The sequence below is a fragment of the Eleutherodactylus coqui genome, chromosome 8 (genome assembly GCF_035609145.1).
Source record: "Eleutherodactylus coqui strain aEleCoq1 chromosome 8, aEleCoq1.hap1, whole genome shotgun sequence".
NCBI lineage: Eukaryota > Metazoa > Chordata > Amphibia > Anura > Eleutherodactylidae > Eleutherodactylus > Eleutherodactylus coqui.
Window position 1 is genome coordinate 69420692 of NC_089844.1, and position 26229 is coordinate 69446920.

A 26229-nucleotide genomic window follows, 5' to 3' on the forward strand; every position below is an offset into this window, starting at 1 on the left:
AGTCAATGTACCAAACTTTCTGGATTTTTCTGAGTGGTCTTTGACAACACCTAAGCACAAGCACAACAATGTGGTCTATGTGAGTGAATATGATGTGTATTTCCTAGCCGCAGCACTGAATGGGTTACTGTCTGGGTTATGTCTAGAAATGTATATAAATCTTGTTATTTGTATAGCGCCAATTTATTCCACAGCGCTTTCAGGTAATTTATTTATTACCCCCCGCCATTTTACTCATTTTACCGACCTCAGAAGGATGGAAGGCTGAGTTGACCTTGAGCTGGCTAGCTGAACCATGCGGGGATTGAACCCACAATCTTCAGGTTGTGAGCAAGAGCTACAAAGACTAGAAAGCCTTTAACCCTTTGATGCACCACAACATAACTATATGTTGTAGGTTGCAGAGGGTGGGTCGAAGGGGAGCTCAGGCGTCTAGTCATCTCCATACACAGTAGCTGTTGGCTACTTCATATATTTGACAGCCAGCTGCAATGGCCATCATTGGAGGTAGTTCTGATTGTGTCCGTTTAACAGTTTAGACACCACGTTCAATGCTGAATACACTGTCTAAGCAACAGGCCGGAGGGGGACTCCTTCTAACACCCCATCGGCCCATCAATGATGCAATCATGAGTTGCTAATGGGTTGACATGGTAGCCTTTCATCTATTGAAGGCTTCGGGCCTGCCCTGTGTTGTAGCTTATTAAGCTTTGCCTGTGGCAGGGCTTAATAGATGGCCAGTATCAGTACTATATACTGCAATACTGATGTATTACAGTTTATTGTACAAGGAATTGCACAAGTGCTAATTTAAGCACTCTAAGGAGACTGAAAAACTAAAAATAAGTTTAGTACCTTTTTTTAAGTGTTAAATTAAAAATATGAAAAGTTAAAGACCTTTTCCCAGTGTATACATTAAAAAATAGGTATCTTCGTGTTTTATAAAAATCCAAACTATTGACTATCAGTAGTTTTCCGATTTGGCACCATCTACACTGTCCAAGAGGAGAGCCCTTAAAGGGGTTGTCTCGCGGCAGCAAGTGGGGTTATACACTTCTGTATGGCCATATTAATGCACTTTGTAATGTAAATCGTGCATTAAATATGAGCCATACAGAAGTTATTCACTTACCTGCTCCATTGCTAGCGTCCACGTCTCCATGGATCCGTCTAATTCTGATGTCTTCTTGCTTTTTTAGACGCGCTTGCGCTGTGCGGTCTTCTCCATGGTGAATGGGGCCGCTCGTGCCGGAGAGCTGGTCATCGTAGCTCCGCCCCGTCACGTGTGCCGATTCCAGCCAATCAGGAGGCTGGAATCGGCAATGGACCACACAGAGCCCACGGTGCACCATGGGAAAGAACCTGCGGTGCATCGTGGGTGAAGATCCCGGCAGCCATCTTGGTGAAGGAAGAAGAAGGAAGAAGGAAGACTTTGCAGAGCGGGGATTCGGGTAAGTAATATGTTTTTTTTTTTTAACACATCCCTTGGGGTTGTCCTGCGCCGAACGGGGGGCCTATGGAAAAAAAAAAAACGTTTCGGCGCGAGACAACCCCTTTAAGCCGTATCTATTGATCCTGCAACAGGAAAAGATACAATACAGATGGGGCTTTCCATTTAAGCTGACTTTCTTATTTCAAGATAAAGTACACACTATTTTATCTCCTGAGGGTGCCCGACGCTGCTTTAAAGAATTAAACCTACAACAACCTCCACCCCAGCCGGGCTCCACAGCTTCATCTCCCACATCCCCCTTGCCTTCAAAACCCACACCTGGAGTCAGAGGCAAAAACGCCGAAACTCCCTGAAAGGATTCATAACCCCCTGGAATCGTGGTTATGAAAGACTTTTGAGTCAGCAAGACGTCAAATTTTTCTGCCAACTTTCTCTCTCGCCTGTCGTGAGCATCTCTTTGTATTTAAATGAGTTAAAGACACCCCAAGAAAATACTCATGAGTTTCTATCCGAAGAACAAGATGAAAGCGATACGACGGACAGACTCTGGGCAATAGATCTTTGGGAGATTGAAACAACTCTCCCCCTAAATTGATTGCTACCTACTAACGATGTAATGTTCAAGTATTACAGTAAGTTTTTTTGTGTTCTTTGTTTTGTTCCTTTCCTTTGGTCAACCTTCCTCTTCCTCCAACCTGTCAGCCTTCCCTCCCCCCTCCCCTGCATTCCTGCCCCCCCTAGGGTCTTTTCCGACCTTCTTTCATCTTTAGCTATCAGTACTATAAGCCACCCCATTTCAGAGTTGACGTAGCTTACTACTTGTAAACCCCCTCATAACCATGAAGAGATTGCTACTTGCTGCCGCTAAGGCAATCTCACCTACTGCTCCTAGTACTAATTGTATACGCTGGTCACACCCTGCTTTGCCCTGCTTCTTTCCTCTCCCCTCCCATGGGGTGGAGGTCCTGAGACGGTTTCCATTTTTCATATTCCCTGCCCTCGCCCATGGACCTAAAAATAATTTCTCATAACGTACAGGGCTTTAATTCCCCGTAGAAACATTCAAAGGCATACCGATACTACAAGAGCAGACATGCAGACATAGTGTGCCTGCAAGAAACCCACTTCTCCAGCAACCCTGCCCCACGTTACCTTTTCCCCCAATACCCCACATTCTATTCAGCAAACACTCCAACTAAAACTAAGAGAGTCACCGTCTGCTTCAGTAAGTCGGTTCCTTTCACACATGTCTCCACTATTGCGGACCCAGATGGTTGCTACCTATTGCTAACAGGCTCCATCCAAGATGTCCCAGTATCCATCGTCTCCTACTGCACTCCAAATTCAAGACAAATCCCATTTTTCACAAAACTTTTTGAACTGGTTGAGACCAACAAAACACGCACTATAATTCTTTGCAGTGACTCAAACTGCATTCTTGACCTGAGTCTGGATAAGAATTCAACCACTCTTCCAGCCCATTCCCCACTGGCCCAACACTCGATCTCACACAACTTTAAATCCCTCCTTCAACAATACCATTTAATAGATACCTGTCAGTAACTAAACCCAACCACCAAAGACTACACACACTTCTCAGCTCCGCACTCCATTTACAGAAGAATAGACCACATTCTAGTTCCCGATACTTTCGTACCTCAAATACTGCAGTCTAAAATCCTGTCAGTCCCGTGGTCTGACCATAGCCCGCTGTACATCACCTGTAATTCCTTGATGTTTAAACCCGCAAAAACATCTTGGATCCTTAATGACTCTCTTTTATGGATCCCTGAGGATATATCCCTATTAACGCCACAACTGGAAGAATACTTTCAAATTAATAGACTGTCCGCCTCCTCCCCCATTTCTCTTTGGGAAACACACAAAGTAGTGATTCGAGGTCACTTAATACAAATGGCAGCTCGTCGTAAACGGGAACGCATGTTACAACAACTGAAATTAGAACAACAATTTTCATCAATTCTGTGCTCTTATCTAGCAGATTACTTTGATGAAATGAGATCATCAGATTAGCCAGACAGCCCTTCTGGCCTCAATATCAATGATACCTAAGCCATATAGATACTTGATAGACAAACAAAACTACCGCCCCATTTCCTTAATAAACGTAGACTTAGAGCTCCTCACGGCAATCCTAGTGATGCATTTAAATATGGCCCTTCTTTCACCAGTTAATAAAGATCAAGTTGGATTTGTCCCAGGCCATCAGGCCCCTGATAGTATTCGAAGAGTAATCCACCTCCCCTACCTCTGTAGAACCAGAAGTATCCCATTACCTCTTATGCTATTTTTGTGAAACCCTATGTTTTTGCCGGGAATGGCATCGCCACAGTCTTTTGGGAATTGGACAAAGTCAGGCCTCATCAAACAGTATAATTTGCTCTCACTAAATGGACCCATCCCTTTCCTATCCTGCAGGAAAGATTCAAATTGCCGCCTTCTGAAGTGTTCCGATACCTGCAGCTAAAACATTTGATATCCTCTCTTCTTAAGAACACAAAGCTCTCCACTGACCTTAACTCCATTTGAGAGATATTGTTATAAATACCCACATGCAAGAGGCCTCATTTCGCAGATTTACTTGGACTTGGTGCATTCCTCCTATCGTACACAATTACCGTACGTAACGCGTTGGGAAAGAGACCTCGGCGAAACTCTATCCGAAGAGGATTGGAATCAGATATGGGAGTCTACCAACAGTAGCGCCAAAAATTTATTAATGCTTGAAACTTCCTTTAAAATTTTATTCCACTGGTACTTAACCCCAGATCGAGTAACCCATGCAATACCCGGATGTTCTCCCAACTGTTTTCATGGCTGTCTAGTCTCGGGAGATATGCTCCACATCTGGTGGTCCTGTCCTCGGGTTAGGAGGCTATGGATTCGAGTTTACTCCTTAATATACTCAGTCACAGGCCACAACATATGGAAAAACTCTTGGGAGGCGCTGTTAAATAAACGCATAAACAATATCCCTCCTGACTCTAGGAAGCTAATCTCCCTACTTTTCCTTGCCATGAAAGAAGCTATTGCCCACTCGTGGCGCAAAGGTTCCTTGGACTTCACCGAGGTTAAGCGCAGGATGGACTGGTATCTAATAAATCAAAAGCTGACCTCCATTCTAGCTGATAGACACAAGAAATTCTTAAACATATTGTCCCTATGGCTTGATTATTCCTGCCCCTCGCAAAATAATAGATTCCTAACCTCCCTAATAATGAGAATTGTAATAATAATGATCAATGCCTATTACACTATCACTCTACAGCCCTAAACTATCCTTTGCAGCGTCCACCCCATGGGAACAAAAACTCCTTCTGTCTCAGAAGTCACCCCTCCCCCCTTTCCTATCTTTTCCTAATTCTTCCCTATTTCCCCCTAAATTCAGGTTAGGCCCTGGCCAGGCAGTTAGTATTCTGTTACTCTTAATCAACAGTCTAGTTTCCAGATTGGATCGGAACACTAAAAGAGAAGACTACTCAAATTTGCCTACCAGATGTGCTTTCTTCTCTCTTTCCCCCAATCTATACTATTACAAACTGCTTTTGTTATATATTAATGAGACTGTGATGCATTTCAGCTAAATGTTTATTACAATATTGTAAAATTTGAAAACCTCAAATAAAAATTACAGTATAAAAAAAAAAATCCAATCTATAAAAGTATTATATATTTTGCCTGGTGAATGTTGTAAACGAAAGAAATACAGCGCCAGAATTGTATTCATTTGAGCCCCATATCACCCCCCAAAAATAGAATTAAAAAGTGATCAAGGAGTTATAGATACCCAAAAATGGTACCAATGAAAATTATAGTTAATCCTGCAAAAAAACAGCCATTGGCAAAAAGAAAAAGAAGTTGCGAGTCGCAGAATATGGCAACAGCAAGGATTTTTTTTTAACAAAAGGGTTTATTTTTTGGAAGTAGTAAAAACAGGAAAAATCTATATAAAATTTGTATCACCGTAATCATACTGACCCACAGAATAAGGTGAACATGTCCTTTTTACTGCACTGGAGATGCCATAAAAACAAAAAAACAAAGACACCATTGTATTTTTTAAAATTTCAGCCTGCTTTAAAATTGTAATGGTTATACAATACTTTTTATGGTACATTGAAAAGTAAAACTTGTCCCACAAAGAGCCAAGCCCTCATATGGCTATGTCAATGGAAAAATAAAACATGTGGATCTTGAAAGGATCTTGAAAGGAAGAAATGCAAAAAACAAAAAATGTCAGGTCTCCAAGGGGTTAAAATGGATTTACAACTTGGATTAATGTCAGAACATAATGGCCTTTTACACTGCCTAATTGTTGGCCCAAATATTTGTCTGCATGTTCATTGAACCATGGTGCCAATTAAAGATGAGCAAACGTGCTCGTTTAGGACAATTACCCGATCGAGCATCGCTTTTTTTCGAGTAACTGCCTACTTGGGCGAAAAGATTCGGGGGACGCCGGGGTGGAGCGGGGGGTAGCAGGGGGGAACAGGGGGGAGCTCTCTCCCCCCCCCCCCCCCCCCACTCTCCCCTGCAACCCCCCGCCCACCCCCAGCGCCCCCCAATCTTTTCGCCCGATTAGGCAGTTACTCGAAAAAAGCGATGCTCGATCGAGTGATTGTCCTAAACGAGCACGTTCGCTAATCTCTAGTGCCAACAATTAGTAGACGAACATGCAAAGGGTCGTTTGTAAATATAAAAATTCCCATTGATCAACTGGCCATTTTTCAATGAAAGCTGTATGGATAGCTGATAGCTGTGGACGAACAATCGCATTAATGAGCGTTCATCCCCATACTGCAGATGATTTGTCCATGGACATATTATTAATGAGCGCTGACCGACACGCTTGTTGCCAGTCAGGAATCCTTAGCATGGGCAGATGGTGTAAGGACCTTTAGGGCTCCTTCAGACGAGCGTATACGCAAATGCTCTCACCTCAGTGCAACGCATTTGTGCCATGAACAAGGTTGATTTGCCCGCGTATTGGTGCATAGTACTGCTCTTTTTGCACACGCAGGGCCTGTTCACATGCGACACTCCCTCAACCTGATTTAACCCTTTCCAATTCAATTTGCATCCAGGTTTTCCTAGGGGGCTTACACTATTGGTCATTTTACAATAGGCAATGTAAAACTGTCCCGCGATCATAAGCGACTTGTATTACTGTTACATCGTTTTCTGCGTCTTATTGCTGCCCATTACCAGACAGAATTAGGGATTTCATCTAGATGGTTAGGCTGATTTATTAGGGTAAATTAATGGTTTTTAAAACATTGCATTTGTGGAAACTGTCGGATGTTAAGTGATATTTCTAGGACATGAATCCTTTGTGCAGAGTTTTGTCCCCTACGGCTTTACTCTCAGGAAAACACTGTATTACGTCAAAGAGGTAGCATAAAAAAGAGATTACAAGGACTGTCTGATATCAGATTTGGGATTAACTAGACGAAAGTAGGAGAATGAAAATTGTATGCAGCTGTTCAGAATGCCACCGCTATCGTTATGCAACAGGAAATAATTTCAACTCTTTCACCAGACACTTTGCAAATAGCCACATTGTAGCTCTATTTTGTTGGGAGCCTTAATGGAGATTCCATATTGATCCCTTAAGCCTATATCGTACGTCTACATGTTTCAGATTTTACACAGAGGCACTTGGAAGATTTTTTCTGCTGCATTACTTATCCAAAGCATAGTTTCTAGGGAAGAACATCTTCATGCACAGGAGGTCGACAGTGTTGTACAGAAGTGCATGCAAGCTGTACAACTTGGCATAGTTTGCACTAATTCCTTCCAGGAGACCATATGGTGTCATGGACCATATGCTGTGGTGCTAGAGCACCAAAGGAGTGCTCCAGTGCCATGGTAAGTACATTGCTAGATTGGGTTGGGGGGCTAAAGGAAGATAAAAAATGTGTCGGAAAACCCCATTAAACACTGGATGTGGGTATTATTTCAGGCCTTCACAATATAGACATAATATATTTAATCTTAAATAAATCTAAATAGTATTTAAAACCTACAGGGCTCAGACTGACCGATATATATATATAACACTTATACCCCCACAATGGTTTTAGCAGGATCGGGGAATGCCTGATTAAAAGTCTTGAAATGGACGGATATACTAGGGAATATTCTAAGTAAAGATAGATCCCTACAGGATCACTCTGATGTCAATAGGAACAGTTGTTCTATTTAACTAGTTATTAACCCTTTCCAATCCAATTTGTACCCTGGTTTTCCTAGGGGGCTTACTCTTTTTCCTCCGTTATAAAATAGCACTATCTGCTGGCTAAAGCCAGTACTGCATGAAGTGACACATTGGATAGGCTCCAACAGCAGAGAGGCTGGCAATATACAATAAGAGAACCCCGACGGATGTCTTCCAACATCGGAACTGTACAGCCTTAAATCATAATGTCTTTAGACGTCAGACAGTGGATTGGAAAGGGTTAAATGACAAGTCAGTGGAAAACTGACAAGTCAGTCATGAGTATGTCTGTTCCCCTATGTGATCTATACTTTTATGCAATCCAAGGACAAAAGAGCTGAAAAATCCCCGACGAGATAACTTTTAGGGCCACTCCTGGTGGAGGGGTCAAAGGGAGCTCACAAAGTGGACCCCTAGTACAGTAATAGGATTATGTGCCTTTCGAGACACTCCACTATAACTAGTATAAAGTGAATGATAGGACTAGATGGTTTGTGAAATGTATACCATTTGTCCCAAAGGAACGAGAATCAGACCAATGTTATCCAAGGATTCTCTGTCCTAAACGTCACAATTAATTTTATGGTTCAAAGTACATGATTAATTTCAAGGTTCAATTTCATGGTTTAACGCGTTTCCCTATTTGTATAGTTCTCTAGGAAGCAGATACCTCTGTCTAGATAAAATCACGCTTGTAGAAGGCTAAATTGGACTGCCTAACTGAGAGCTAGAATAATAACCTATGAGTGGCAAGGAAAGAGGACTGTCCTCAATCCTAAATGCCAACAGCAGTGAGCCACAAGTGGCCAGAATGAGTAAGTCTAAGACAACAAGATCTGGGCTGCAGTAAGCCACTAGCGAGTCATTAAAATGACTAAGTCTAAAGGCCCATTTACACTAGCAGATGATCATTCAAAGATCGCTCAAACGATAGTTTGAGCAACAGCTTTGAGCGATTATTTAGCTTTCTGCGCTCAGATCCTTTGTTCTCCACGGGGAAACAATGCTATCAGCACTCTGCCGTGGAGAACGACTAATAAAACTGATTGCTAAAATGAAGCTCACTTGATTTTAACAATCAGCAAAAGAGACCAAAATGCGGGTGCCCCACGCCCACTTACACACACCGATTATCGCTAAAACGATCGCCGATGAGCAAAGTTTTAGCGATAATCGTCCAGTGTCAATGGGTCTTAAGACAACAGGGTCCAGGTGAGCTCTAGACATAATGACCATACTTAGCTATAAGCTAGATTTGATAAAGTATAAGTAGCAACGATTGAGGTCTATCCTCATTCCTAAATGCCAACAGCAGTAAGCCAATCGCAAGTTGTCAGAACGACCAAGGCTAAAGACCCATTTAGACGGGACGAATGTCGGGCAAACGATGCCTGACACTCGACCCTGCATACACTCGCTCCCATGCTGTTGCACGGCAGCTAGTACTGCTGGCTCGCTCACATATCAGCCAGCAGGGGGGCAGGAAGGCTGCAGGAGATTTCACTCTTTGCTCTCCCCCGCCCCTCTCCATTGACTTAACATAGCGGCCATTTAATACTGAACAGCTGCTATTTACACTGAACGATCAGCTCATCATGAATCGTTTATGCAGCATAAACGATGGACGATCATTGAATCATAGAATGGTAGAATTGGAAAGGACCTCCAGGGTCATCGGGTCCAACCCCCTGCTCAGTGCAGGATTCACTAAATCATCCCAGACAGATGTCTGTCCAGCTATGAGCTGTTCAGTGTAAATAGCAGCCATTCATTAAGAAATCTCCAGCCATCCTGCTGTGGGATAGCGATACTAGCTCCCGTGCAGCAGCATGAGTGTGAGTATGTGTGTGGACGAGTGTCGCGCATCGTTTGCCCAACATTGATCCCGTCTAAATCGGCCTTAAGACAACAAGGTCTAGACTGTAGTTAGCCAACAGTGAGTCGTTAGAATGACTAGGTCTAAGACAACTAGGTCCAGACTAGCTCTAGGCGCAATGACCCTACCCAGCTAAACGCTAGAAAAATATAGTGGAGATAGCGTATCCAGCAACCCTGATGGTAGCTTGCTGGAGAGTAAGGGAATTATTTCAGCGGTGTTTGGCTTCATTCATACAGCAGAATTTCTCTGTGGATTTGGGTGAGAATCCACACTATTTTAGAAAAATTCTCACTGTAGTTCAGATGGCACGAATTATTGTGCATGTGAATTTTGAAATCTATGTTTTAGAAAAAAAATGACTTTGTCAATTGTTCTTCGCGTGAAATGTGCATCAGGTGGACACACATGGATTTGCTACATTGACTCAGACTGTGCGGATCCGCATGGCTCAATCTGTACCAGAATGAGCCCGTGCCTTGGAGTTCTGCCGCGGATTGAACTGTCAGATCTACTTTGACACGGATCTGACTGTAAAATGTCCCTGCAAGCGTGCCCTCAGGTTTCGTGTATCACTGCTGTTTACACTAGGTGCTTAACAGTATATTACTTGCACCGTTTATTATGGCGGCTGCAGCAATTTATATAATTGTTGTCTTCGCAGCTATATGTGAATGTTATTTGGATAACGCATGGCACTATTATGTTGTCACTGTGCTGTATAATAAGGCACTGCATGGTATAGCTATTTATACACTGTATCAATGTACACTATGGGGAGAGAAATCACAAAAAAGGAAAAAGAAAATCACAGAAAGAGGCCATATACTCACTGATATACTGATACAAGAGGGTTAGGCCTCCTGTCCATGCGCGTTTTTGCATTGCGTTCCCCACAGCGATAATCTGGCCGCGGGGAACGCAGTGCACACTTTCCATAGAGTTGCTATAGAAAGTGCAGCCCCTCTGTCCACGAGTGAAAATCATAGCAATTCTCTGCTCGCAGTCGGCAAATCGCAGCATGCTGCGAATTGCTGCAATTCTCCGCGATGAGCCTATCTGTCAGATAGGCCAGAGGTGACCAACTCCAGTCCTCAGGGACCACCAACAGGTCATGTTTTCAGGAAATCCTATGGTTAGAACACCTGTGGCAATGTCTGAGGCACCGACAATAATTACATCACCTGTGCAATACTGAGGAAATCCTGAAAACATGACCTGTTGGTGGTCCCTGAGGACTGGAGTTGGGGAACACTGCGATAGGCTCACCGTGGAGATCCGTCAGCTAGCTCCTGCTCTCGGGCGGTGGCTCCCGCAGCGGAGATCTGCCATGGGATACCGCAATGCCTGTGGGCAGGCAGCCTAAGTACAAACCCCAACTATCCCCCAACATGCAGACAGCCAGACTGCTAAACGGAGGAGGAAATAACACATGTGAAGGACACTGGTGAACAGCCACTCACAAACCCTCCTTCACATGTGTTATTTGCTTCTCCATTTAGCAGTCTGTCTGTCTGCATGTTAGGGGATAGTTGGTGTTTTTACTTGCCCTTTTGTATCAGTATATCAGTAAGTATATGGCCATTTTCTGTGATTTATTTTTCTTTTTAAACTATGGGGAGAGTTTACTAAGAATGCATTTCATACATCACTATAGTCTTCATACGTCTTAATCTGAAGTGTGCTGTATTAAGAGGCGCCAAATGTATTAAGAGGTGCATGCTTCATAATAAGCTTGCCACAACTTTTGCTGCTCATGAAATGGAAGTGCTATACATTGTAGCAGAAATAAGTTGAGTTGGTGAACATTTGTGCCCTAATTTATTTCAATATCTATGGTAATTTATAGCAAATCTCTTGGGCTCTGGGAGGCCCCATCCTTTCCACAAAACCTTGTGCACTCTTTAAAAAGTTGCATGAGTGGTATAAAAGTTTTTAAAAAGTGCGCGCTAAAATTTATGACTCTTTATAACAGAAAACTGGCATAAATTACTGTATATACTCGAGTATTAGCCGAGTTAATAAGTTTTACCACAAAAAACTGGGAAAACTTGTTGACTCGAGTATAAGCCTAGCTATACTCGAGTATATACTAGGTAAAAAAAAAAACCTCCATACTTACTTTCCAGCTGGCATCTGTGTCTATGCAGCAAGTTACTTGAATTCTCTCCGCTGTCCTCTCTGCACGGCTCTGTCATCTCTGTCAGTGCTGTGTAAGTAAGCGAGCGCTGTGATTGGATCGAGTTCCAGCCAATCACAGCTGGCGCTCGATCATTCACAGCCAATCAGTGAATGTCATTCACTGATTGGCTGTGAAGGATCGAGGGCTGGCGGGGGTTGGCTGGCACTCGATCCAATCACAGCGTTGAAGGTGGGGAATGACAGAGCCGAGCAGAGAGTACAGGCGGGGGATGAGAGCAGGGAGAATTCAAGCAGCTTACTGCATCGCCGCCGGGAACACAGGAATTCAAGCCGCTTGCTGCACCACCACTGGGACACAGACGCCGGCTGGGAGGTGAGTATGGAGGTGTTTTTTTTAACCCTTTCCTGACTTGAGTATAAGCCGAGGGGGCTTTTTCAGCACAAAAAAATGTGCTGAAAAACTAGGCTTATACTCGAGTATATACGGTACATAATAGATTCCCTCTTTTAAGTCCTTTTTGTGCTATCGCCACAATACAGTACGTTTGCCTTTGCTTAAAAGCAAGAGACTAATTAGAAAAATAAATTGTACTTAAAATGAATTCAGTGCAAAATATGCAGAATATGTGAGATAAATATATCTCCCTAACTACCGGCTTTTTTGGGGGAAGTGATTTTATTTTAATTTGCTTCAAAAAGATAATTTTGATAATGAACGGCTAATCTAATGATGATCAAATTTAGATTTAGAAATTAATGCATTTTGAAATGTCTTGCCTACAGAGCACTCGTGAGACTGAACACTGTAATTATCAAAGTGAGAATACAGAGTGAACTCCCCCACTTCTTTGATGAACATCAGCAATCACAAGTAGAATATATTATTAAGATATTAATAAAGGTGGAAAAACACGTCTTAAAAAGAACAGGACTAAAAGTTCTTTGGGTAACAGGATAATGCAAGGAGGGATGGATAGATAGATGTGTGGATAGATTACATGGGATGGGGTCCAATTCCCTACTTGGACAAAAAAAATAAACTTTAAGAAAGTTCAGTAACATTTTTTAGGTAAAAAAGTATGAGTAATAAAAGCAACTTTTTTCACAAAGTCATTAAAGGGATTTTCCAGGCAAATCTTATTGATGACCCATCTTCAGGACAGGTCATCAATAGTTGATCACTGAAGACCTGGCACTTGGTATCCTCACGATCAGCTGATAGTCTGGCCCGCTGTCAGTACAACAGGCTGGACGTCATCATCTGGATCGGAGGCAGTAGGGTCGTAGAGGGCTTCACTCCAATTGATATCAATGGGAGCACTGCCACATTTCCGTGTCTGACCTCAGTCTCGGAGTCAGAAGTGCTGTAAGTGTGATAGGAGACTGCAGCTCCAATTGATTTCAATGGGAGTGAAGCCCTCTATGACGCTTCTGCCTCTGACCCCGATAACGATATCCATCACCACTGCACTGATCAACGATTGATGACTAGAGATGAGCGAGTATACTCGCTAAGGCACATTACTCGAGCGAGTAGTGCTTTAGCCGAGTATCTCCCCGCTCGTCTCTAAAGGTTCATGGGCCGGCGCCGGTGACAGGTGAGTTGCGGCGGGGAGCAGGGGGGAGCGGGGGGGAGAGAGGGAGAGAGAGATCTCCCCTCCGTTCCTCCCGGCTCTCCCCGGCCGCTCCCCGCCCCCCGCCGGCAGCCGAATCTTTAGAGACGAGCGGGGAGATACTCGGCTAAGGCACTACTCGCTTGAGTAATGTGCCTTAGCGAGTATACTCGCTCATCTCTATTGATGACCTATCCTGCGGGTAGGTCATCTGTAGGATTTTCCAGGAAAAATTGCGAAGACTATATAATTGGTGTCACTGTATTTGGAACAATCTGTACGATGAAATGAACATCTTATTTATCCGACATGGTGAATGCTGTAGAAAAAAACTAAAACCTAAAAGCCAATGCTAGAATTGCTGTTTTTTGTACATCGCCCCTTTCCAAAAAAGAATAAAAGTTGATCAATAAGTTGTATCCAAATGGTACAAATGAAACTGTAGCTCGTCCTGCAAAAAATTAGGGCACCATGAAACATCCAGCAACAAAATATAAAACAAACATCCACACTTCAACAAATCAAGCACCTGGATACAAATAGATGCAAACTGTATTACAACCAAAGCTGGAGAACAGTAGGTGGATAACTGCATGAACATATATTGTAGCAAGTGCAGTACACAGAATGACCTGCAGGGGGCTGGAGAACAGGCAGACTGAGTCCTAATTAGAATGGACAACTTCTGGGAGCTAGTCCCTGGGAGAGACAGATAGCTTATAAGGAGCTGAGAGGGCTGCAAACCTGAGCTCCAGTGCAGACCAAGCGGTGGGAATACCACAGGTCTGACAGGGGGGGACGTCCCCTAGACTGACACTCTGGTTGGGTACAGTTTCATGGACATTGCTATGATGTGTTGTGGCTTTAGGTCACTGTGTTAGAGTGAATTGTACCCTATGTGACTTAGCAGCCAGACGGTTAGGCTTTATGTTATTTACTGCATGTGTATACTGTGACTAAAACAACTGTGTGAAGATTTGTTATCTATTATTGCTGCCAAACTAAATGGACTCCCTGTGTTTTTCCACCAAATCTGGAGTAGGCCAGGGTGACTGAGGTGTGACCAACCTACTAGTGGAGGAAAGATGGCGAACCTGAGTAGTGACTAATCCCCTATTGTCACAATATATATTCCTTCCCTTATCTACCACTAAGGCCACATAAGATAACCAGGTTACAGGCCTAAACCATATAGCTGAAAGCAGCTATAAAGCTTTCCCCTTAGTCCTTTTGTGGCAGCATGAATAGTTGGCAGTTTATAGTGTCCCTAAAAAGAAATGGCGCCTTTAGCTTATTGAGCTTAACTCTGCATACACCCAGGGAAGCCTGGAGGCAATGTCATGCTACAGCAGCCCACTTGAGTCCGAACTTCCAACCCATTTCCATTTCCCGATCCAAATATGGAATTCGACTAATTGATCATCTCTCTGATAAATGGGTTAAGGCCTTTTTACGCAGACCAACAATTGTCATGAACATGTCTATGAATGCTCACTGCCCAACTGTTGTCCTATATAATGCTGCTCCCAATCAGCCGATGAATGTGCAACCACTTGTTCGTCATCTGATTCCATCTTTTGTACAGCTGAAAAAAATCATTGTCGGCTGCTCATCTTTCTGTGAGAACAGGAAAAGTCCTGCCGACAGCCATGATTCTCTGTGTGGGATGAACAATTGCATTAAACTAAACTGGCTCATGTAAAATGGTAGGAAAACAAGTGCCAATTAAAGTGCTTGTTTAAACACCAGTCCTTCTTAAAAAGGTGCTTGGGGTGTAGCAATGATATGTACTAAAGGGCGTTGTGCAGATTGCTATGGAAAAGCACAATATACCAGTGTCACTTTGTAATCCTGGGACCTGTAGTTTTATGGGTTTCCAGCAGCTCACTGCTGCAGGTGTGATTGATTGACACTGAACAAATCCTAGTTCACACCAGGTGTCTGTACACCAACTAACAGACATGGAGCAAGTCACTGTTCACACTAGGTGTCTGCACACCTACAGATGCTGAAGAAAACATTGTTCACACCAGGTATATGCACACCAATTAACAGACACTGAAGAAGACCTTATTTACACAAGGTGTCAGATATGACCCATCTGACAGCATAAAGAACATCTGATGTCTGGAACCAAACCTGACAGAAGGGTAAGCGAGCAGGAGCCACAAAACATGCAAACATTGGAATTGGATGTCCAGACCATCTTCAGGGAGTGTGTTGGAGAACAACACAAAGAAGCCTTATAGAATCTATGACTCCAAACACCAGAGTTCTGAGAAGAAATGTACCATCTAGTACACCTGCAGCAGTGTGCTACCGGAAACCCATAGAACTACAGGTCCCACTAACACAACGGGACAACTAGCATATTTATCTATGCCCGTATGTCATAATTAAAAATGAATTTATACACTAAAGGCCCCCCCCCCCCCAAAAAAAAGGTTCCCTCACTTTTCCATTCAAAATTAAATTGCTAAAAATTAATTACTTTGTCCTGAAGGGGTCCTAAAAATGTCTTTTTATCCTGCTCTTTCAGATGCTGAAGGGGCATGGCTCCCTGCTACTACTGAAATGTACTTGTTTGCTTTATATTGTACAGTGTGTTCATTAATATTCTTCTCTCTTGTAGGACAGAAGATTCAGTGATGAAATAGACAAATTAACTGGATACAAGACCAAGTCTTTGCTGTGTATGCCGATACGGAATAGTGATGGGGAAATTATCAGTGTCGCTCAAGCGATAAACAAGACCCATGCAGGAGCCCCATTTACCGAGGATGACGAAAAAGTAGGATTGACCTTTCACAAATTGAATAAAACTTTTCTTTTCTCACAATAGATACCTGTATACGTGCAAATCATTCATGTGCAAGACTTAGGATTCTAAGCATATGTTACCAAATGGCAGTAAGGGCCAGTTCCAGGGTTGACAACTGTATAGGAATCCCTGGGCAGTCTGTAAAAATAGGGCCCTTTTTTTTTTTTGCAGTGTCCGTAAAAAAAAATATTAGATGCACCCATTAATTTTTTATTTGATGGTATTTAAGCAGCTTATTATGATTGTATGTATCATGTTCTTACAGCTCACAGTAGATGCTGGTAATGAATTCAGTATCAATATATGACCTATGGAGATGTATTACGTATAGCTAGAGATGAGCGAGCATACTCGGTAAGGCGATTTACTCCAGAGAGCACCGCCTTTTTCGAGTAACTGCTGGCTCGTCCCTGAAGATTTGGGTGGGCCGCGGGGGGCGGCGAAGGGGAGTGGGGTGGAGAGTGAGAGAGATCTCTCTTTCTCTCCCTCCAGATCCCCTCCGTAACCCCCCGCTCACCCCGCGGCCCCCCCGAATCTTCAGGGACGAGCCAGCAGTTACTTAAAAATGCATAATCTGTGGGCACAAAATCCGAAGTGTTTTCCTTCTGCTTAGCTGCTCCCACGACGGAACAGCTAGATGGAAACAAAAAGTGTACGTGTGAACTTAGCCTAAGGCTACTTCTGTAGGTATGTTCAGCTCTTATTGGAATACATCACTGAATCTGGGAAAGTTACATACTAGGTGATTTTTGGAAGGATGTTTATGACGCTCACATGGAACAATCTATAAGGTTATTTTATGTCATTTTTGTTTCATGCATAGTGTATGTTTGTGGGCTCTAGGATTATATACATGCCAGCCATAGTACATATAGATAGTACCAAGGGTGGCAAACGTGTGTGTGGAGTCAATAAATATAATGCAAACCTCCTACAATCTTGATTATCTTCACAAATTCTTGCTCAAAAACACCATTCATTAAGGCCGCTTTCACACGGCCGAGAGAATCGCTCAAGATTTGTGCATTGCGAGACGCTAGAATATGAACCCCATTATTTTGAATAAAGTCATATACATGATTGATTTTTTTTTTCCCCTGTATCACAGTGCGGGAAAAAAAATTGCAGCATGCTCTATCGTTGCACGTTCTTTGGAACGCATTGTCCATCGTTTTCAATGGGGCTGGAAAACACATTGCGCACTGTGCGATGTGCACACAAGTGCAATGCGCGGCTTACCATTTAAAACAATTGGAAATACTTGCCAATCTTCCGCCGCGGCTGAAAGCTGTGCCGGAGGATCGCAACTGTACTGAAGTGATGGGGAGGTGTTTTTGACATAAGAACGTCTCATGACACGCATTTTGGGGAGAGTTTCACAGTCCGGTATTGCACTCTCCTGTGTGTGTAGGAAGCCTAAGGGAAATACTTATATTCACCATAGAATAACAATTCTAGAGCATCTTATTTTTGGATGATGCATTGTACTGTTCCTCTATTATTCTTCCTGGGAATGTATGAATAAATTGATTACTAGGTGTTAATATCTCCCTTGTTAATGGGATGTGGTCCTACATAGTCTAAGCTGTCTTTTGAGCGATAATCGTTGTGTGTAACTGCACTGACATCGTGCAGTTTTCCTTATTCCATTGCTCAGAGTGCTGAAAGACAACAATGAGCCTTAGCAGGGATTCACAGCTGGATACAGCTGATACTATTGTTTCAGCTGTATCCCGCTCCCTGATAACGGGTTGAGTATGAAGAATGGAGTGGTCCAGCTGCGTTCTCCATACCCAGGACGGAGCGCTCAGCTGTATAACAGCCAGGTGCTCTGTGTAGAAAACATCTGGATGCAGAAGACAAGCTGGGCGCTCGGAGGGGATTAACAGCGGGATGCAGAAGACAAGCGGGGATACCCCGCTTGTCTTCTGCATCCTCCGCTCCGAGCGCCGGGCTGTATAACAGCACTCGGAGCGGAGGAACATCTGGGGACACCCTGCTTGTCTTCTGCATCCTCCGCTGGCAACGTAAGGTGATCGCTCATCTTGAGCGATCATCTTGCACTGTAAATGACACAACGATGATTGCTCAAAAGTCGCTTGAGCAACATCTTTTCAGCGATTATCGTTGCGTTTAAACCAGTCTTTACCTTGTCCAATCATTACGGACCCGGGACAAGCATAGTGATATCATTCAGTTGTCAGTTTATTCATATTATTTCAAAATGCATAGTAGAGAAACCAAGTTGTAGGAAAATATGCGCTACAACTGAGATTTTTGGGAATGCAAGTATTTATTAAAACAAATGGTAGGAGAGCTGGCCGGTAGTTCTTAAAGGGAAAGACTCTTACTTACAATGTATGTACCTTGATGATAAGCTAATTGTAGAGGATACTGCAGTTTGACATCCAACACTCAGGATTAGAGATGAGCGAACTTTTCAGAAGTTTGATTCTGCCTGATCGCTGAATTTCGTTAAAACACTTGGCTCGACTGAATTAGTATGAACCAAACATTCATAAAAACCTTCTAAAACACATATTATACACTGTGAGGGTAGTGGTGGTTAGCACTGGGGTCCTGGGTTCCAATCTGAACAAGGCCAATAGCTGCATGGAATTTGTATGTCTCTTTGTGTTTTTTTTTTCTATTTCTCTGCTCTTCTGGAGAAGGGAAAATAAGTGTGGTGGCTCAGAGGTTAGCACTGTTGCCTTGAGGCAGTGGAGTCGCCGGTTCAAATCTGAGCAGGGACAACATTTGCATAGAGCTTGTTTATTCTCTTTATGTTCTTCTTCTTTTCATCTGGAGAAGTACGAAGGCAAAAAAAAAAAAAGGAAAGGTGGCAGAGTGTTTAGCGCTGTTTTCTGGCAGTGTTGGAGTCCTAGGTTGAAATTTAACCAAGGACAATATCAGCATGTAGTTTGTATGATCTCTTTGTGTTTCTTGTTCTTCTCATTTTAGAGAAGGCAAAAGAAGAGTGGTGGCTCAGTACATGACACAGTTGCCTTGCAGTAATAGAGTCTTCTGGTCAAATGTGACTGAGGATAACATCTGTATAGAGTTTTACAAACTCAATGCAGATGTTGTCCTTTGGGAGATTTGAACCTAGGACCCCAAAGATGCTAATCACTGAGCCACATCTATTGAAGGACCAACACTATTGTTGTTGATTTGGGGTTCTTAGACAGTGTTCAATACTTGTTTTAGGGGTTCATATGAATTTCTGGTTTGGCAGTAATTTAACAGCTGAGCTTCTAGGTTTTGTCAAACCAAATTTTTTGCAAAGTTTGACCCAAAAAGGAGTTCTACTGAATCGGTTTGCTCAAGACTACTCAGTAGATATCACTGGAGGAAGCTCTGAAGTCAAAAGTATGTCCAGATAATGCACGGAAAAACCAGGTCCTTCAGATGGAGAGCTACACTTTGTAACTGATCTAAGACCTGACTAAAGGATCCTGCAGGTGGGGTCTCTCTTTTATTACATCCTTATGTAATATTTGCTACATATTGTAGATAGGGGTTGCATAACAATCCCCTTTAAATTAACAGGCAATACTTGTTTTGATCCTAGGTAGATGGTTTACAGGTTTGCATTAGGCTCGCTTTCCATTTCTGTGGTCCATCTTGACTCCCATCAGTAACAAAACCTTAGTGCATGTTATTCTCATCATTCTTTCAGCACATTTCAGTAAAGAATGGAAACTTTGGGACCATTAGTAGGAGGAATTGACTGGTGCTATTGATTCACAAAGGCAGTAGAAGCTTTATGGTGTAGGATCTTGATCTGGGGAACCGACTCATATTTGTTATTTTCATGTACAGTTGGAGAAAGTATTAGCCATTGGTGCAAAATGACAAAGGTGATTGATTGACAAAAGATAATTGTGCTCTGCGGCGTTCCTGGTGTATCTTATTAGACCGCGTGTTCATTGAATAGATTGTGAAGTGTAATATTGATTGTATAATGACCGATGATGCTGTATTTGTTACATTTCGTAATGATGGAGTATTTTGCCATTCGTCTGGAGAGTTGGGTATGAGGCATACACATTCACTGACAATGCATAAGGCACATCTGGGAACTTTATATGGAAAGTATTAATAATATTGGGGAAAGCTGTAATTTCCTCTAATGTGTAAATGTCAAATATAAGTATACAGAATAAGGAACATAGAATATAGTGAAATTCTCACATAATCTTTTTGCCATATTTCAGATTTTTCCTGCTCCATTGTTAATATAAAAATTAGAGATGAGCGAGCACCAAAATGCTCGGGTGCTCGTTACTCGGGACGAAATTATCGCGATGCTCGAGGGTTCGTTTCGAGTAACGAACCCCATTGAAGTCAATGGCCGACCCGAGCATTTTTGTATATCGCCGATGCTCTCTAAGGTTTTCATTTGTGAAAATCGGGGCAATTCAAGAAAGTGATGGGAACGACACAGCAACGGATAGGTCAGGCGAGGGGCTACATGTTGGGCTGCATCTCAAGTTCCCAGGTCCCACTATTAAGCCACAATACCGGCAAGATTGGGCCCCCCCCTCCCAACAACTTTTACTTCTGAAAAGCCCTCATTAGCAATGCATACCTTAGCTAAGCACCACACTACATCCAACAAAGCACAATCACTGCCTGCATGACACTCCGCTGCCACTTCTCCTGGGATACATGCTGCCCAACCCCCCCCCCCCCGCACGACACAGTGTCCACAGCGCACACCAAAGTGTCCCTGCGCAGCCTTCAGCTGCACTCATGCCACACGCTGGCCTCATAGCCACACCACCCTCATGTCTATTTATAAGTGCGTCTGCCATGAGGAGGAACCGCAGGCACACACTGCAGAGGGTTGGCACGGCTAGGCAGCGACCCTCTTTAAAAGGGGCGGGGCGATAGCCCACAATGCTGTACAGAAGCAATGAGAAATATAATCCTGTGCCACCGCCATCAGGAGCTGCACACGTGGGCATAGCAGTGGGGAACCTATGTGCCACACACTATTCATTCTGTCAAGGTGTCTGCATGCCCCAGTCAGACCGCAGTTTTTTATAAATAGTCACAGGCAGGTACAACTCCGCAATGGGAATTCCGTGTGCACCCACAGCATGGGTGGCTCCCTCGAACCCACCGGCTGTACATAAATGTATCCCATTGCAGTGCCCATCACAGCTGAGGTAATGTCATGTTAAATTCAGGTGGGCTTCGGCCCACACTGCATGCCCCAGTCAGACTGGGGTTCTTTAGAAGTAGACACATGCAGTTACAACTCTCTGTGGACCCACAGCATGGGTGGCTCCCTGGAACCCACCGGCGGTACATAAATATATCCCATTGCAGTGCCCAGCACAGCTGATGTAACGTCAGCTTTAATGCAGGTGGGCAAAAAATTAATTGGATTACACTGTAGGCGAGGGCCCCAAAAAATTGGTGTACCAACAGTACTAATGTACGTCAGAAAAATTGCCCATGCCCAACCAAGAGGGCAGGTGAAACCCATTAATCGCTTTGGTTAATGTGGCTTAATTTGTAACTAGGCCTGGAGGCAGCCTAGTTAAAATAAAAATTGGTTCAGGTGAAAGTTTCAACGCTTTAATGATCATTGAAACGTATAAAAATTGTTTACAAAAATTATATGACTGAGCCTTGTGGGCCTAAGAAAAATTGCCCGTTCGGCGTGATTACGTCAGGTTTCAGGAGGAGGAGCAGAAGGAGGAGGATGAATATTATACACAGATTGATGAAGCTAAAAGGTCCATGTTTTTGATGGTGATAGAGAACAATGCTTCCATCCGCGGGTGCAGCCTACGTATTGTTTAGGTATCGCTGCTGTCCGCTGGTGGAGAAGAGAAGTCTGGTGAAATCCAGGCTTTGTTCATCTTGATGAGTGTAAGCCTGTCAGCACTGTCGGTTGACAGGCGGGTACGCTTATCTGTGATGATTCCCCCAGCCGCACTAAACACCCTCTCTGACAAGACGCTAGCCGCAGGACAAGCAAGCACCTCCAGGGCATACAGTGCGAGTTCAGGCCACGTGTCCAGCTTCGACACCCAGTAGTTGTAGGGGGCAGAGGCGTCACAGAGCACGGTCGTGCAATCGGCTACATACTCCCTTACCATCCTTTTACAGTGCTCCCGCCGACTCAGCCTTGACTGGGGAGCGGTGACACAGTCTTGCTGGGGAGCCAAAAAGCTGTCAAAGGCCTTGGAGAGTGTTCCCCTGCCTGTGCTGTACATGCTGCCTGATCTCTGCGCCTCCCCTGCTACCTGGCCCTTGGAACTGCGCCTTCGGCCACTAGCGCTGTCGGATGGGAATTTTACCATCAGTTTGTCCACCAGGGTCCTGTGGTATAGCATCACTCTCGAACCCCTTTCCTCTTTGGGTACGAGAGTGGAAAGGTTCTCCTTATACCGTGGGTCGAGCAGTGTGTACACCCAGTAATCCGTAGTGGGCAGAATGAGTGTAACGCAAGGGTCACGAGAAAGGCATCCTAACATGAAGTCAGCCATGTGTACCAGGGTACCTGTACGCAACACATGGCTGTCCTCACTAGGAAGATCACTTTCAGGATCCTCCTCCTCCTCCTCCTCCTCCTCCTCAGGCCATACACGCTGAAAGGATGACAGGCAAGCAGCATGGGTACCCTCAGCAGTGGGCCAAGCTGTCTCTTCCCCCTCCTCCTCATCCTCTTCATGCTCCACCTCCTCCTCCTCAACGCGCTGAGATATAGACAGGAGGGTGCTCTGACTATCCAGCGACATACTGTCTGCCCCCGCCTCTGTTTCCGAGCGCAAAGCGTCTGCCTTTATGCTTTGCAGGGAACTTCTCAAGGGGCATAAAAGAGGAATGGTGACGCTAATGATTGCAGCATCGCCGCTCACCATCTGGGTAGACTCCTCAAAGTTTCCAAGGACCTGGCAGATGTCTGCCAACCAGGCCCACTCTTCTGTAAAGAATTGAGGAGGCTGACTCCCACTGCGCCGCCCATGTTGGAGTTGGTATTCCACTATAGCTCTACGCTGCTCATAGAGCCTGGCCAACATGTGGAGCGTAGAGTTCCACCGTGTGGGCACGTCGCACAGCAGTCGGTGCACTGGCAGATGAAACCGATGTTGCAGGGTGCGCAGGGTGGCAGCGTCCGTGTGGGACTTGCGGAAATGTGCGCAGAGCCGGCGCACCTTTCCCAGCAGGTCTGACAAGCGTGGGTAGCTTTTCAGAAAGCGCTGAACCACCAAATTAAAGACGTGGGCCAGGCATGGCACGTGCGTGAGGCTGCCGAGCTGCAGAGCCGCCACCAGGTTACGGCCATTGTCACACACGACCATGCCCGGTTGGAGGCTCAGCGGCACAAGCCAGCGGTCAGTCTGCTCTGTCAGACCCTGCAGCAGTTCGTGGGCCGTGTGCCTCTTCTCTCCTAAGCTGAGTAGTTTCAGCACGGCCTGCTGACGCTTGCCCACCGCTGTGCTGCCACGCCGCGCGACACCGACTGCTGGCGATGTGCTGCTGCTGACACATCTTGATTGCGAGACAGAGGTTGCGTAGGAGGAGGAGGAGGAGGGTGGTTTAGTGGAGGAAGCATACACCGCCGCAGATACCACCACCGAGCTGGGGTCCACAATTCTGGGGGTGAGTAGGACGTGAGCGGTCCCAGGCTCTGACTCTGTCCCAGCCTCCACTAAATTCACCCAATGTGCCGTCAGGGAGATATAGTGGCCCTGCACGCCTGTGCTTGTCCACGTGTCCGTTGTTAAGTGGACCTTGGCAGTAACCGCGATGGTGAGGGCGCGTACAATGTTGCGGGAGACGTGGTCGTGCAGGGCTGGGACGGCGCATCGGGAAAAGTAGTGGCGACTGGGAACTGAGTAGCGCGGGGCCGCCGCCGCCATCATACCTTTGAAAGCCTCCGTTTCCACAACCCTATACGGCAGCATCTCCAGGCTGATAAATTTGGCTATGTGCACGTTTAACGCTTGAGCGTGCGGGTGCGTGGTGGCGTACTTGCGCTTGCGCTCCAACACTTGCGGTAGCGACGGCTGGACGGTGCGCTGAGAGACATTGGTGGATGGGGCCGAGCACAGCGGAGGTGAGGGTGTGGGTGCAGGCCAGGAGACAGTAGTGCCTGTGTCCTGAGAGGGGGGTTGGATCTCAGTGGCAGGTTGGGGCACAGGGGGAGAGGCAGCGGTGCAAACCAGAGGCGGTGAACGGCCTTCGTCCCACCTTGTGGGGTGCTTGGCCATCATATGTCTGCACATGCTGGTGGTGGTGAGGCTGGTGGTGGTGGCTCCCCGGCTGATCTTGGCGCGACAAAGATTGCACACCACAGTTCGTCGGTCGTCTGCACTCTCAGGGAAAAACTGCCAGACCTTTGAGCACCTCGGCCTCTGCAGGGTGGCATGGCGCGAGGGGGCGCTTTGGGAAACAGTTGGTGGATTATTCGGTCTGGCCCTGCCTCTACCCCTGGCCGCCGCACTGCCTCTTCCAACCTGCCCTGCTTCTGCACTTGCCTCCCCCTCTGAAGATCTGTCCTCAGTAGGCGTAGCAAACCAGGTGGGGTCAGTCACCTCATCGTCCTGCTGCTCTTCCTCCGAATCCTCTGTGCGCTCCTCCCTCGGACTTACTCCAATTACTACTACCTGAGTGATAGACAACTGTGTCTCATCGTCATCGTCCTCCTCACCCACTGAAAGCTCTTGAGACAGTTGCCGGAAGTCCCCAGCCTCATCCCCCGGACCCCGGGAACTTTCCAAAGGTTGGGCATCGGTCACGACAAACTCCTCTGGTGGGAGAGGAACCATTGCTGGCCATTCTGGGCAGGGGCCCGGGAACAGTTCCTGGGAGTCTGCCTGCTCCTCAGAATGTGTCATTGTAATGGAATGAGGAGGCTGGGAGGAAGGAGGAGCAGCAGCCAGAGGATTCAGAGTTGCAGCAGTGGGCGGCGCAGAACTCTGGGTGGTCGATAGATTGCTGGATGCACTTTCTGCCATCCACGACAGGACCTGCTCACACTGCTCATTTTCTAATAAAGGTCTACCGCGTGGACCCAGTAATTGTGAGATGAATGTGGGGATGCCAGAAACATGCCTCTCTCCTAATCCCGCAGCAGTCGGCTGCGATACACCTGGATCAGGAGCTCGGCCTGTGCCCACACTCTGACTTGGGCCTCCGCGTCCTCGGCCGCGTCCACGTCCTCTAGGCCTACCCCTACCCCTCAGCATGGTGTATTACCAGTAGTGCAGAAACAGAACGCTGTACTTAAATGTGCCGCTTATTGGCCTGTAGTTGGAGGCTGACTTCGCTTACGGAACGCACAGCAGAAGCAGGAAAGAATTTTGGGCAAGCCTGCTGTAACACTTAGCTGGCTGCGTATGAATTAGGACAACTACCCCCAGCAGAGACCCAGTACACTTGTGGACAGGAATACAGCGGTGATGTAAGAGGCAACACAGAGGCAGGAAAGAATTTTGCGCAAGCCTGCTGTAACACTTAGCTGGCTGCGTATGAATTAGGACAACTACCCCCAGCAGAGACCCAGTACACTTGTGGACAGGAATACAGCGGTGATGTAAGAGGCAACACAGAGGCAGGAAAGAATTTTGCGCAAGCCTGCTGTAACACTTAGCTGGCTGCGTATGAATTAGGACAACTACCCCCAGCAGAGACCCAGTACACTTGTGGACAGGAATACAGCGGTGATGTAAGAGGCAACACAGAGGCAGGAAAGAATTTTGTGCAAGCCTGCTGTAACACTTAGCTGGCTGCGTATGAATTAGGACAACTACCCCCAGCAGAGACCCAGTACACTTGTGGACAGGAATACAGCGGTGATGTAAGAGGCAACACAGAGGCAGGAAAGAATTTTGCGCAAGCCTGCTGTAACACTTAGCTGGCTGCGTATGAATTAGGACCACTACCCCCAGCAGAGACCCAGTACACTTGTGGACAGGAATACAGCGGTGATGTAAGAGGCAACACAGAGGCAGGAAAGAATTTTGCGCAAGCCTGCTGTAACACTTAGCTGGCTGCGTATGAATTAGGACAACTACCCCCAGCAGAGACCCAGTACACTTGTGGACAGGAATACAGCGGTGA

At 45.4% G+C, this 26229-nt stretch overlaps 1 protein-coding gene across 1 annotated transcript in view; it reads left to right on the forward strand.

The window, feature by feature from the left end:
- PDE11A (phosphodiesterase 11A) overlaps positions 1 to 26229 on the forward strand; it is a 472505-nt gene that overhangs the window by 87973 nt on the left and 358303 nt on the right. Inside the window, exon 2 of the mRNA XM_066575784.1 lies at positions 15955 to 16113. Coding sequence (XP_066431881.1) covers positions 15955 to 16113 — 159 coding nt within the window. The remainder of the gene's footprint in view (positions 1 to 15954; positions 16114 to 26229) is intronic.